This window comes from Fragaria vesca, linkage group LG4 (assembly GCF_000184155.1).
Source record: "Fragaria vesca subsp. vesca linkage group LG4, FraVesHawaii_1.0, whole genome shotgun sequence".
In the NCBI taxonomy this organism is placed as follows: domain Eukaryota; kingdom Viridiplantae; phylum Streptophyta; class Magnoliopsida; order Rosales; family Rosaceae; genus Fragaria; species Fragaria vesca.
Window position 1 is genome coordinate 21,390,336 of NC_020494.1, and position 10,943 is coordinate 21,401,278.

The window sequence follows — 10,943 nt, forward strand, 5'->3', positions numbered from 1 at the left end:
GTTATTCTTATATTCAAGTATCATGCCTTTGAAACATACAACTCCAACCTCCAGCCAGTAAAGAGGAACAAAACGGAAAAAAAGAATACTCCTTTTCACTGTCTTGGTGCAAATGGGTAGCGAACAAATGATTTGTCACTTTGATGAATCTTTAACTAGTCTTTTAATTAAGGTCTTAATTGAACCCTTTTTCACTTTCTAGTTTCAACAAAATACTCTTACGAGCAAAAACTGGTGGTATTTCGTTCTAGTGAATAACACGTTTTAAGGTTGATTTTCCTACCTTTTTCTTTTCAGAATAAGAGAACATTTAAGCTAATTTTGTTGCCTTTTTTTTTTTTCATCAAGAATAAGCAGACGTTTTTTGATTTTTCAGCCCCTTTCATGAAAGGTGAGTATATTCAAGTTGGTTTGCTATCCTGAAAAGAACAAGTGAAGCAGAGAAAATAGAAAGAAAAACAAGTAGAGAGAAAATACGCATGGAGCGTGGCTTCACGCGCGCATAGACAGACCAAAGATCTCACTTGGCACAGATAGAGAAACTCACTAATACCAAAGCTTTCTTCTTTTTTCTTCTTTTATTATAATTATAATTGCTTTCTTCCATTTGCATACACACACCAATCTCTCTCTCAACAATCTGATCGAACCGTTTGAACCCAACTCTCCCACACGTCTGTTTGATCTCACTCTCCAACAATTCCCACGACCCATTTGTCCAAAGTTCTAAGCTTTTGAGCAACAAGTGACTCAAGAACCCAGTTTGGGACTGCAACTTGGACCCTTCAAGCTCCCAGCTTTCTCTTCCACACGCTAAGTGATTGAGGATCCTTTTCGTTTTTGGCTTCTGGGTATGCTTCTTCATTCAAATTCAGCTTCTGGGTGGTGTTCAATTTTGAGAAAATGACTTCTTGGATGTTAGAAATGAAATGCCCCAGTTGGCGTTTCTGTTGGGTTTGTGTATTAATTCTCCATGACTTTATTACTTGTGTTTTGTGGTGTGTATTTTAGGTGTAACTTGATGATTAGGGTGTTTTATCTTGGTTTAGAGAGTTGTTGATGATGATTGAGAAAATTGAGGTTGCTGATTGGTTCTACTATCCTCTTGTGTTAGGCTTAGTGGAGTGCAGATTATAGTTTGCTAGGTAGTGGAAACTATACGTTTAGAATTGCTTTGGAATTTTATTAGATGTTATCGGCTAAGCTAGCCACTTGGTTTTTGCAATTTCATGTGCAAAACCTGGCTCGGAATTCATATATGTGTGGCAGATTTTCTGTGACTTTTTGGTTTTGTTAGTGTTGAAGATTTGTGCATACTTATACTCTCCTATTGGTTCAAGATAATGTAGGATTAGTGAAAGATTGAAATACAAGATTTCCCTGTTATACATTGATTCATATCTTATGATATGTAATACAAAATTGTGTGGCTACTAGTGTCATAAGGCTTGCTACTTAAAAGGTTTGCCAGTGATTGCAGTGTTCTAGATCCGTAATGTATTTAGGTTTTCTCGCTTTCAGGATATTAGTTTATCATTCAATTTAGTAACTTAATAAGGTGTATAATGAGTTTACAAAATTCTCCCTCATGACAAATGGTTAATGCAGGATTTAAGGTTTTGGTTAAGACCTGTCATGCTGAATGTTGCTACCGGTCAGTGGAGCAGTGATGAATACCATGATGGATGATATGAACTTGATTCAGCAAGCACAGAGACATCATTTAGTGGTTAGGGAGCTTGGAGAAGAAATTGATTTAGAAATTGGACCGGGAGATGATGATCCATCATTTTCAAACACCCCACTCATTGGTGGTCCACCACGTGAACCTTCTGTTGAGGACAATGATGAGAGCAAAAATATGGTAATGATTTCTCAACTCCGCGGTCATGATCAAGATATGTCAAAGGCACAACCGGCGAAAAGGAAGAAAAAGGTTGTGAAAAGATGGAGAGAGGAATGGGCTGATACCTACAAATGGGCTTATGTTGATGTCAAAGAAGGGACAGCTAGGATTTTTTGCTCTATATGTAGAGAGTATGGTAGGAAGCATAGAAGAAATCCCTATGGGAATGAGGGTAGCAGAAATATGCAGATGAGTGCACTTGAGGAGCACAATAATAGTTTGCTTCACAAAGAGGCACTGCGTCTTCAATTGGCCTCCAAGGATAAGATTATTGTTGACAAACCCATCTATGTCAAAGGTTAGTAGATTCTGCTCTGTTTCTTGGGCATCCTTTGAAAGCTTTAAATCGTCAATATATGCTCCAGATTCTCCATTATTCTTTTTGCATCCTTTTGCTCTATTGTTGGTTTTTCTTTTTCCATTAATCATTTTGCGGTGATACTCTATTGTTGTTTTTTTTTTTTCCTGTTTTATAGAAATTGTCTTCCTGAGGTTGAATTTGTAGATTTCCTTTTTAAACTTCAAGCTAATTGCTAATGAAACTTTGGTTATTCTATATCTTTAGCATTCTGCAATTCTGTTAAGTTGTCCGTGAGTGAAGTTGTATGATAACAGGACACTAAATAGTTCTAGTGAAATTATTAAAAGTTACACATCCTTTTATGTTTGATGCCTCAAAACTTGGAGGAAAGACTCAAATTAGATGATTAAATTTAATATATTGAATTGTGCTCATGCTTTACGGCTTCCTCATCTTTTCAAGGTTGTTTAGTTTTATTAATTGCTCAACCCTTTTCATGTATGTTTGGGGTTACTCCTAAATTGTAGCTCTTATGTCAAAAACGGCTGGATCAATTGTTGAAGCTGCACTGAAAAGGGATCCTAATGAGGTTGAGTTCATACAATCGGTGCAGGAAGTAGTTCATGCTTTAGAAAGAGTGATCGCAAAAAATTCTCAGTGAGTTGCCTTGGGGTAGAGTTTAAGTTAATTTAACTGAAAAAACAAAAGTTATCTTTTTTGGTTAATGTAAAATCTTATGAAGCCTCTAAAATGTTTCAGTTATGTAAACATCATGGAGCGATTGTTAGAGCCTGAGAGAATGATTGTATTCCGAGTTCCATGGGTGGATGACAGAGGTGAGACACATGTTAACCGAGGATTTCGGGTACAATTTAACCAGGCTCTGGGTCCCTGTAGGGGTGGTTTCAGATTTCATCCTTCTATGAGCTTAAGCGTTGCCAAGTTTCTTGCATTTGAACAGGTATTAGTTGTTTTTGAAGATGTTGAACGTGTCTTCCTAGTTCAGAGTCAAGTTTTGTTATAGTTTCTTTTGATTTCTATTGTCTGTCAATATTCAAATCTGAGTGATTGGTATTCATGACAATATTAAGCTAAATAATTAATACTGCCGATGAGGTTAAACACTTGACTTCCAATTGGAAGTGACTTAAGTTTTGTGACTGCTTTACAATGCTCTATTTGCCTTCTCTACAGACTTTAAGGAATGCTCTATCACCATACAAAATTGGAGGGGCAGCAGGTGGCAGTGATTTTGATCCAAAGGGAAAAAGTGATAATGAGGTTAGATTTTCATTTTAATATATGATGACCTCTATATTATTTTTTTTTTTTACCTTACAGATGTTCTGAATCATTTTCTTCTGAACTGGCAGGTGATGCGTTTTTGTCAAAGTTTTATGAATGAGATCTATCGCTATTTGGGTATTGACAAGGTAACTTGAGGAAGATTCCATTCCAATAAATATCGACTTCATTCTTATATGGATCAGTGCTTTATCCTACATGTCTAGTTTTAATATTGTGCACACTTTAGGACCTTCCTTCAGAGGAGATGGGTGTTGGAACTCGGGAAATGGGATATCTTTTCGGACAATATAGACGTCTAGCTGGTCATTTTCAGGTACCAGAAACACTGGTAACAAGCTATATATTTTTTTTCTTGGCTTTGTGTGGAAACTAATTGATATATGGACGCTATTTACAAAGCAATATTCTAGTGTTATGAAAAAGAAAAAGAAAAAGGACAATAGATAGAGAAGAGAGTGAAAAGTAGAAAAATAGGAAGGAAACTAACAGAGTTACAAAGAAGAGAGGGAATTTATATTTTTATATTTGTAGTATTCATACTTCAAGTCAGCTAAACTAGGTTACAAATTTATGATGATAACTTCTTATGTAAGTAGTCCAAATACAATAATGAAATTCATCTAGGTAAGAGTGCTTGCTTATTCATATGCATTTTAGATCTTTGTTCTGGGCTAGTATCAACTGCCAGCTCTTGGCGACCATCTTTTAAAATGTTTCTTTAGGCAACCTACGGTTTTGGTTTATGTAATTTTACTCTTGGAACTCCATATGAGGGCTGACATATCTCTGGTTTTGAGACCAGAGAAAGATGCTTCTAAATTTTTTTTGGATGAGAAAAGACGTTCGGTTGTGAGGATTTTGCTCTCGCTTACCTTTTTCTGATTGACGTTTTCCTGGTAGTTTTAGCTAATCAATATTGGGATTTAAGTTTTTCTTTTGTAGGATTAAAAAGGAAGGAACCAAAGAAGTTGGATCTTATTACGTATCCTTACGTTTGATATCTGTTAACGTCTGAGATCTAATTTTATTTCCTGTCTATACCAAGTATTGTTTTTCTCTATTCTCTGTAGTAAAATTCTGCTTTTATTTTTATCATGGGAAGACAAATTATTTATTATTCTTTTCTGCTTACAAAAGTCAGATTTTTGCTTTTGTGTTCATATGATCGAAGTAAGTAATGATGTCTTAATGTTTTCATGTTATGCAGGGAAGTTTTACGGGGCCAAGGATATTTTGGTCTGGTTCTAGCCTTCGCACTGAAGCTACTGGATATGGTCTGGTATAGCACAACTCTCCCTTGAATGTGTGTGGGGGTGTTGTTCCTTTTCTCTTTTTTCTTTTTGGGGGTAGGGATGAAGACCTCTGGTAGAGTATGTCCTCTCTGTGTGAGAATGTTTTTTTTTTCTTTTTCATCTTTAACTTAACGTCAGCCCCATCTTCTGCAGGTTTTCTTTGCACAGCTCTTGCTTGCGGACCTGAATAAAGATTTCAAAGGAATAAGGTGCTTACTTGATTTTAATAATATATACTAGGATTTCTTGGAATACAACATGCCAGTTGCTTCTGTTTATGTATCCATATGGAGGCTCCAGTTCTTATTTTCAATTTATCATCTTCAAATGTTGCTGACCCAATTTTGTGAAAAATGATAAAATATGCAAATGTATGGTATAGTTCTATCTGTGATTATTATGGTTGACTAGCAAATCTATGATTTTGAACATATTTCTGTATGATTTTTCCTTTAGATGTGTTGTAAGCGGCTGTGGAAAGATTGCATTGCATGTCCTGGAGAAGCTTATTGCATATGGTGCTCTTCCTGTTACAGTTTCTGGTATGTTCCTAACAGTAGTCGTCGAACTTCTTGAGTTATGTCATGAGATGGAATATTTTACTAAGATCACTTAAATTCCCACCAATAATTCTATTTTGATGATTACACGCACCCGCACAAATGCGCACTTATATTATGTTTATAGTAATGTTTTATTTAAAAGAAAGACTTGAGTAAATTATAAGTAAAATGGATAGGCAGTGCATGAAGCAGAAGACACACCCAAGCACCACAAGATGCCCCACCCTCAGTTAGGAATGTATTATGCTCATACGAATTAAAATGTTTGACAAAGAGAGGCAGGGAGTAAACTCTAGCTGCACTAAAATAGAAAGCAATTAAGTTTGATTTATTACTTCAACATTTTACTAGTGGTTTTCAGCTTACACGTGTTTTTTTAATTAAATAGTACCTAAGCTATTTAATTTTATATTCACTAAGGTTCAGTTAGATTTACTTGAACTTTTTGTCAGGGGGTAAGCATTGCCAAAACTTTATTACACCCTGTAGCATTTAAAACATTCTTATGACTTGCACAGATTCAAAGGGTTATTTGGTGGATGAAGAGGGATTTGATTATGACAAAATAGCACTTCTCAGAGAGATAAAAACTCAACAGAGAAGTTTGAGGTTTGTGCTTATGGCCATATGTATTGAACCTGTTGACCAAATTGCTCTGTATAGTTGTGTAGTTACTTTCAATTTGATTCTTTTTACATGTAATATGTGCAGAGACTATTCAAAAACGTATGCTCGAGCCAAGTATTATGATGAAGCGAAACCTTGGAATGAAAGGTGCGATGTCGCATTTCCTTGTGCTACCCAGAATGAAATTGATCAGTCTGATGCCATGAATCTGGTCAATTCCGGTTGTCGTATACTAGTAGAAGGTATTGTTTACTGGTGACATGTGTATTTTCTGGCTTTCACATCTGCTTTCATTTTAAATATTTGAGTAATGATAACCAATTCTTTTTGTTATTATTGTTCTCCTTTTGTATCTAAGGTTCAAATATGCCATGTACACCCGAGGCTGTCGATGTTCTAAGAAAATCTAATGTTCTAATTGCTCCTGCAGTGGCGGCTGGTGCTGGTGGGGTAAGATTGCTATCTTTGCAATTCATGCATTTTAGATATGCTAAAATAATGATATTTTGAAATTGATAGTTCAAAATTTGCTCCGGTGTCATGCTTTTATATGGTCCAGACTTTAAAGTTAAGCCAAAATGAACCCAAGCTGGTTTTACTTATATAACATTACTGAATTTAGTATCCCATGGAACCATCATTCAACGTCAATGGTTTTCATAGAATATAAATTTTTACTAGAAGCTTGCCTTTTACCTGAATATACGAAGTTGTTGGCGTTTCACCCGCTAAAAGTTGGCTGTGAGTTGAAGCTCTAATTGAAACATATTATATCTGACTAATAAACGTGTTAGGTCCTACTTGATTCTAAGTTTTCAATGACGCTCCTTTTGAGAATATAAAAATCTCATATGGGTGTTGAACTTGCATTTATATATAATCCTTGACCTTTTACATGTGATGGACTAATTTAACAAATTGGAGTTCAAAAAGTGGCATTGGAACGGGTAGTATCTTGAATTAATTACACTGATTCTGATCTGTATATCGCTTCTAGTTATCTTATCTTTTCTCCCCCTTTGAACTAGTGTTCTCTATCTGTTGTATGCTTTGCTTCAGGTGGTTGCTGGAGAATTTGAATTGAACCATGAGTGTAATTCAGTGAACTGGTCACCGCAGGACTTTGAGTCTAAGCTACAGGTGAGGCTCTCAATATTTTACCTTGCTAGTATAAGACTTTACTGTAAGTAGTTTCAGTATGCCAAGCATCAATTTTCTTTTATCATATTTTGAGTATAGGAACAACATTAATTTTCTTGCTAGTAAAGGTAAACTGTGAACACCCCCTTCCAAGCATCAACTTAATGTTTTCTTGAAGGTCTTGAGGTGGTTTCTTTTATGATGTCTGATTTCCATTTATATCTTTACTCTCAGGAAGCAATAAAACAAACTTACCAGAGATCCCTTAAAGCAGCACTCGACTTTGGCTACTCGAAAGAAAGTCCTGAGTGAGTATTTTATGATATTGACCATGTTCTTTTCCCTTGTAATAATTGGCTATGATCAGTGTCTTACAATTTTCGTATAACTGAAATATTGGCTGATAGTTTGGTGTTTTCCTCCCTTCTGACACCAGAAGGTGGGTGGAGCGTATCCTTGACCGTTATTTTCAGTATTGGGCTTCCTGCAACGAATACAATCTATTCTCCATCCTTCATTTATGTAGTATCCCTTTTATTTTCATGATGAGACTTCAACTAGTTGACATATTTCTGTCACAAGATACTGTACACTATTTTATGAACTGAAGAAGTCTTGCTGCTGTGTTTATTGAAAAGAAGGAAAGCAATGATTTGTATCATTATATCGTGTTTAAGTACCTAGAGTGATTTTTAGCTCACATTGTATTGCTCCAGAAAGATCAAATTCTCATATATCAAGTCATTTATGTGTTTGACAGGTATTTGGCTCATGGAGCGGTGATTTCTGCTTTTCTGACTCTTGCTCAAGCTATGACGGATCAGGGTTGTGTATAGAACTTGAGGATATTATTTACTTATTGGCATTGCTCCCCAAGCTGATCTGTGTTATCAACTTTGAATGATTTTGGCAACAAAGAGGTCGTTGGCAGCAAACTGTAGATCTTTACCAGCAGATCCCTATACTTTTTTTGAGTTGATGAAGGTGGCATCTAAGATGGAGCATATTCCTCTGTAACATTTTGTAACCTGTATGTAATGTAACTGCTGTAACTTGGGAAAGTTGGAAAATCGTGATTGTGAAGAATAAACTATAATACGAAGAATGAAAGTGAAATTGTGTAGTAGTTGAGGGATATAGGATAATTCGTAGGAGGAAGGGTTTGTTATTTGGCTCGATGAACTTGGGTTCATTATTTACTAGTTTCTTGTATTACTGGATATTTGGATGACTGAGATTGGAAATAAATATAATAATTTGTTGTACTTAGTAGTACATGAATATTAAGCTTATTCCGATTAATTCTAAGGTGGTCTCTTGTGTGCGCTTTCAATCCTGTAGGAGGTAAATTCCGTTCATTCTTTTGATCAGGAGCATTCTTCTGTCACTCAAGCAGGGAACATGTATTCATCTATACGAGGGGGGGGGGGGGGGGGGGGGGAATTAGTTGGGTTACAGACTTCGCTGTAGAGTATCTTGAATGCGCTCTGGGGGGATTCTGAAACCAAACAAAACCATGCCATGAGCTTCATTTGCGAGCCTATGTGCTACGTTATAGGGGAGGAATATGAACATTACTGTGAAAAGTATAGATCAGAGAAAGAAATATTGTATCTAAGAGAAGTAAATATAGAACTAAAGCAATTAACAAGACTCAGAATAGTTAAGTTACAGCACGTAGAGCGGGAGCAATGACGTCTGTATTAGAGGTCGAAAGTTGCCCCTCCGCTGGTTATTTTTCTTACTGGTTGCTGGCAGCAATTACGAAGGGATTTTTACTTGAAGTCCAAGTTGGAGGAGCCTTCAAAGTATATATTTCATATTTAAATGTTATTATAACAATACTCGTCTTCTCGATCAAACACTAGTATACTTCTTCTCATTTCTCAACACTCCCGCAATTCTGATGAATGCTTTTAAGAAATTGCATAAGAGTACGTGATAAGATAGTTGAAGTATTTTTTTTTTATTTTTATTTTTTATTTTTTCCTTTTTTGCGTCTGAGGATTGGTTATGAAGTTATGATCCCGTATGTCATTCAGATGTAATGCATTGTTAGTTGCCGGGCGGTTTGTAAATTAAGAAGGCATATAGTTACAAAATGTGAAGGTGAAAACGATGGTGAAAAGGAAAAAAAAAAAAAAAAAGACAAACTTAACAACATGATCTGTAAGATCAAACTAAAGCCGATACATAATAAAAAAAAATAAAAAAATAAAAAATAAAAAAAGAAAAAAAAGAAAAAGACAACCCAAATAAATTGTGGAGAAGAGTTAGGGTTAGGGGAGAAGACGTGTTTTCGACGATTTAGGGTAGAAGATGTTGAAAAGAACACTTCTAGCGCGATTTTTTTTAATAATAAATGTTTGTTTTGATCATTTAGCTTATCTATAAAATCTCAATAGAAACATAAAATAATAGAGGTGTGTATTAAGACAATAGGGGTGTGTATTTAAAATTTCTCGACTACAAAATGGCTAGCATTGTCACATCCCGACCCTTAAATTTTTACTTTATTTACTAGCTTGGTTATAATAAGAATTTTACCGTCTCCGTCATTGAGGTAATAGTTTAATCGGTCCCTAGAGGTGTTTTGAGGGACAATTAATTTCGGGGAATTATTCGTGGGAGAAAATATGACAACGGTAAAAATGGTAAATTTTAGCTAGTAAAAGGTAATTTTTATTCGAGCCGGGTATTATTTTTCGGGGTGTTTTATTTTGGATTTGGGTGGTATAAGAAGGTTGGACCGAGCCAAGGGGTGGTCAAAGCCCAGCCCTTTTTCTCTCTCTCTCCCTCCTGGTTTTCCCGCACCTGAGCCCTCTCTCCTCGCCGGTTTTCTTCTTGGCTGTCCGCCGCCGTTCGGCCACCAACCGCCGCCGCACCGGTCCCGTTCGGTCGGCCTCCGACCCAGCTACATCCCTGGACCGGTGACAGCTCCCCTAGCGCCGCTGTGAGGAAGATATTGGGCCCGAGAGGTCCGACTGTGTTAAGCCTCCCGACGTTGAAACTCCCTCCTCCGGCCACCAATCCGGGCAAGTTTGGTACGGTTTTAAAGGTCTCCAACCTAGCTGCCTTGTCCTAAAAGGGCTCACTCCGGTTCGCTTCAAGTAAGAAGAAATTGGAGGTGGTCCCCGCAGGATTTACTTCGAGTTTCAAGGTGAAATTCGGGATGGGTCCTGACAAGCATTGTTAAAAATGATCTAACCTCGATGTAATTTCAGTTAAAACCTGAACTATACTAGTTTCCATTAGGGAAAACTAAAAATGATTCTTTGCTGATTATCTGTAACTAGTCTCCGTTAAATCATGGGTAAAGCCTCTTCCAAGGCCTCTTCTACGGATATCGATCACCCCCATCAACACCTCAATGCTTTCTAAAAACACTAAGGTGAGCTCTCGTTAAGAACCCATATTTACCAATTTTGTTTAAATAAAGTTTACGTACCCTGCTTTGCTTAAAATTGTTGACGCTTTTTAGGGATGGCAATAATCCTCAGCGGGTAGGATACCCACAGGTATTCGACCCTAACGGGGATCGGAAGATATACGGAGATAAACATGTAACTATTCGGATTCTTAATTCGGGTACGGGGTGGGTATGGTATTTTGATATTCGTCCCCATCCTCACCTATTAAAGATGAAAATATTATTATATATAATTATATAATTATGACCGAAAAGTTAGTCAAATAAGGAACTTCACACATTAATTTCATAACGAAACTTCGCTCTGGATAGGAACTGATATACAAACTGAACGATGGAAATGTGAAAATATGATTGAAAAGTTAGTCAAATAAGG

At 36.5% G+C, this 10,943-nt stretch overlaps 1 protein-coding gene across 1 annotated transcript; it reads left to right on the forward strand.

Annotated features, from left to right (window-relative positions):
* The first annotated feature begins 611 nt into the window (after nt 1–611).
* LOC101301482 (NADP-specific glutamate dehydrogenase-like) lies at nt 612–8,443 on the forward strand. The gene is made up of 16 exons (XM_004297565.1): nt 612–851; nt 1,609–2,204; nt 2,735–2,864; nt 2,967–3,168; nt 3,402–3,488; nt 3,581–3,640; nt 3,742–3,828; nt 4,723–4,794; nt 4,961–5,016; nt 5,264–5,349; nt 5,889–5,979; nt 6,082–6,239; nt 6,356–6,447; nt 7,057–7,137; nt 7,372–7,445; nt 7,898–8,443. Exons 2-16 carry the CDS (start codon nt 1,643–1,645, stop codon nt 7,971–7,973), a joined length of 1,914 nt encoding a protein of 637 aa, XP_004297613.1. The 5' UTR covers nt 612–851; nt 1,609–1,642; the 3' UTR covers nt 7,974–8,443.
* Nucleotides 8,444–10,943: the final 2,500 nt, after the last annotated feature.

Excerpts from the sequence above, each read along its gene's own strand:
- LOC101301482 (XM_004297565.1), top strand. The coding sequence starts at position 1,643 with ATGTTGCTACCGGTCAGTGGAGCAGTGATGAATACCATGATGGATGAT. Across the intron at positions 3,169-3,401 it reads AGTTTCTTGCATTTGAACAG|ACTTTAAGGAATGCTCTATC; the intron begins GTATTAGTTGTT and ends CCTTCTCTACAG. Across the intron at positions 3,829-4,722 it reads GTCTAGCTGGTCATTTTCAG|GGAAGTTTTACGGGGCCAAG; the intron begins GTACCAGAAACA and ends CATGTTATGCAG.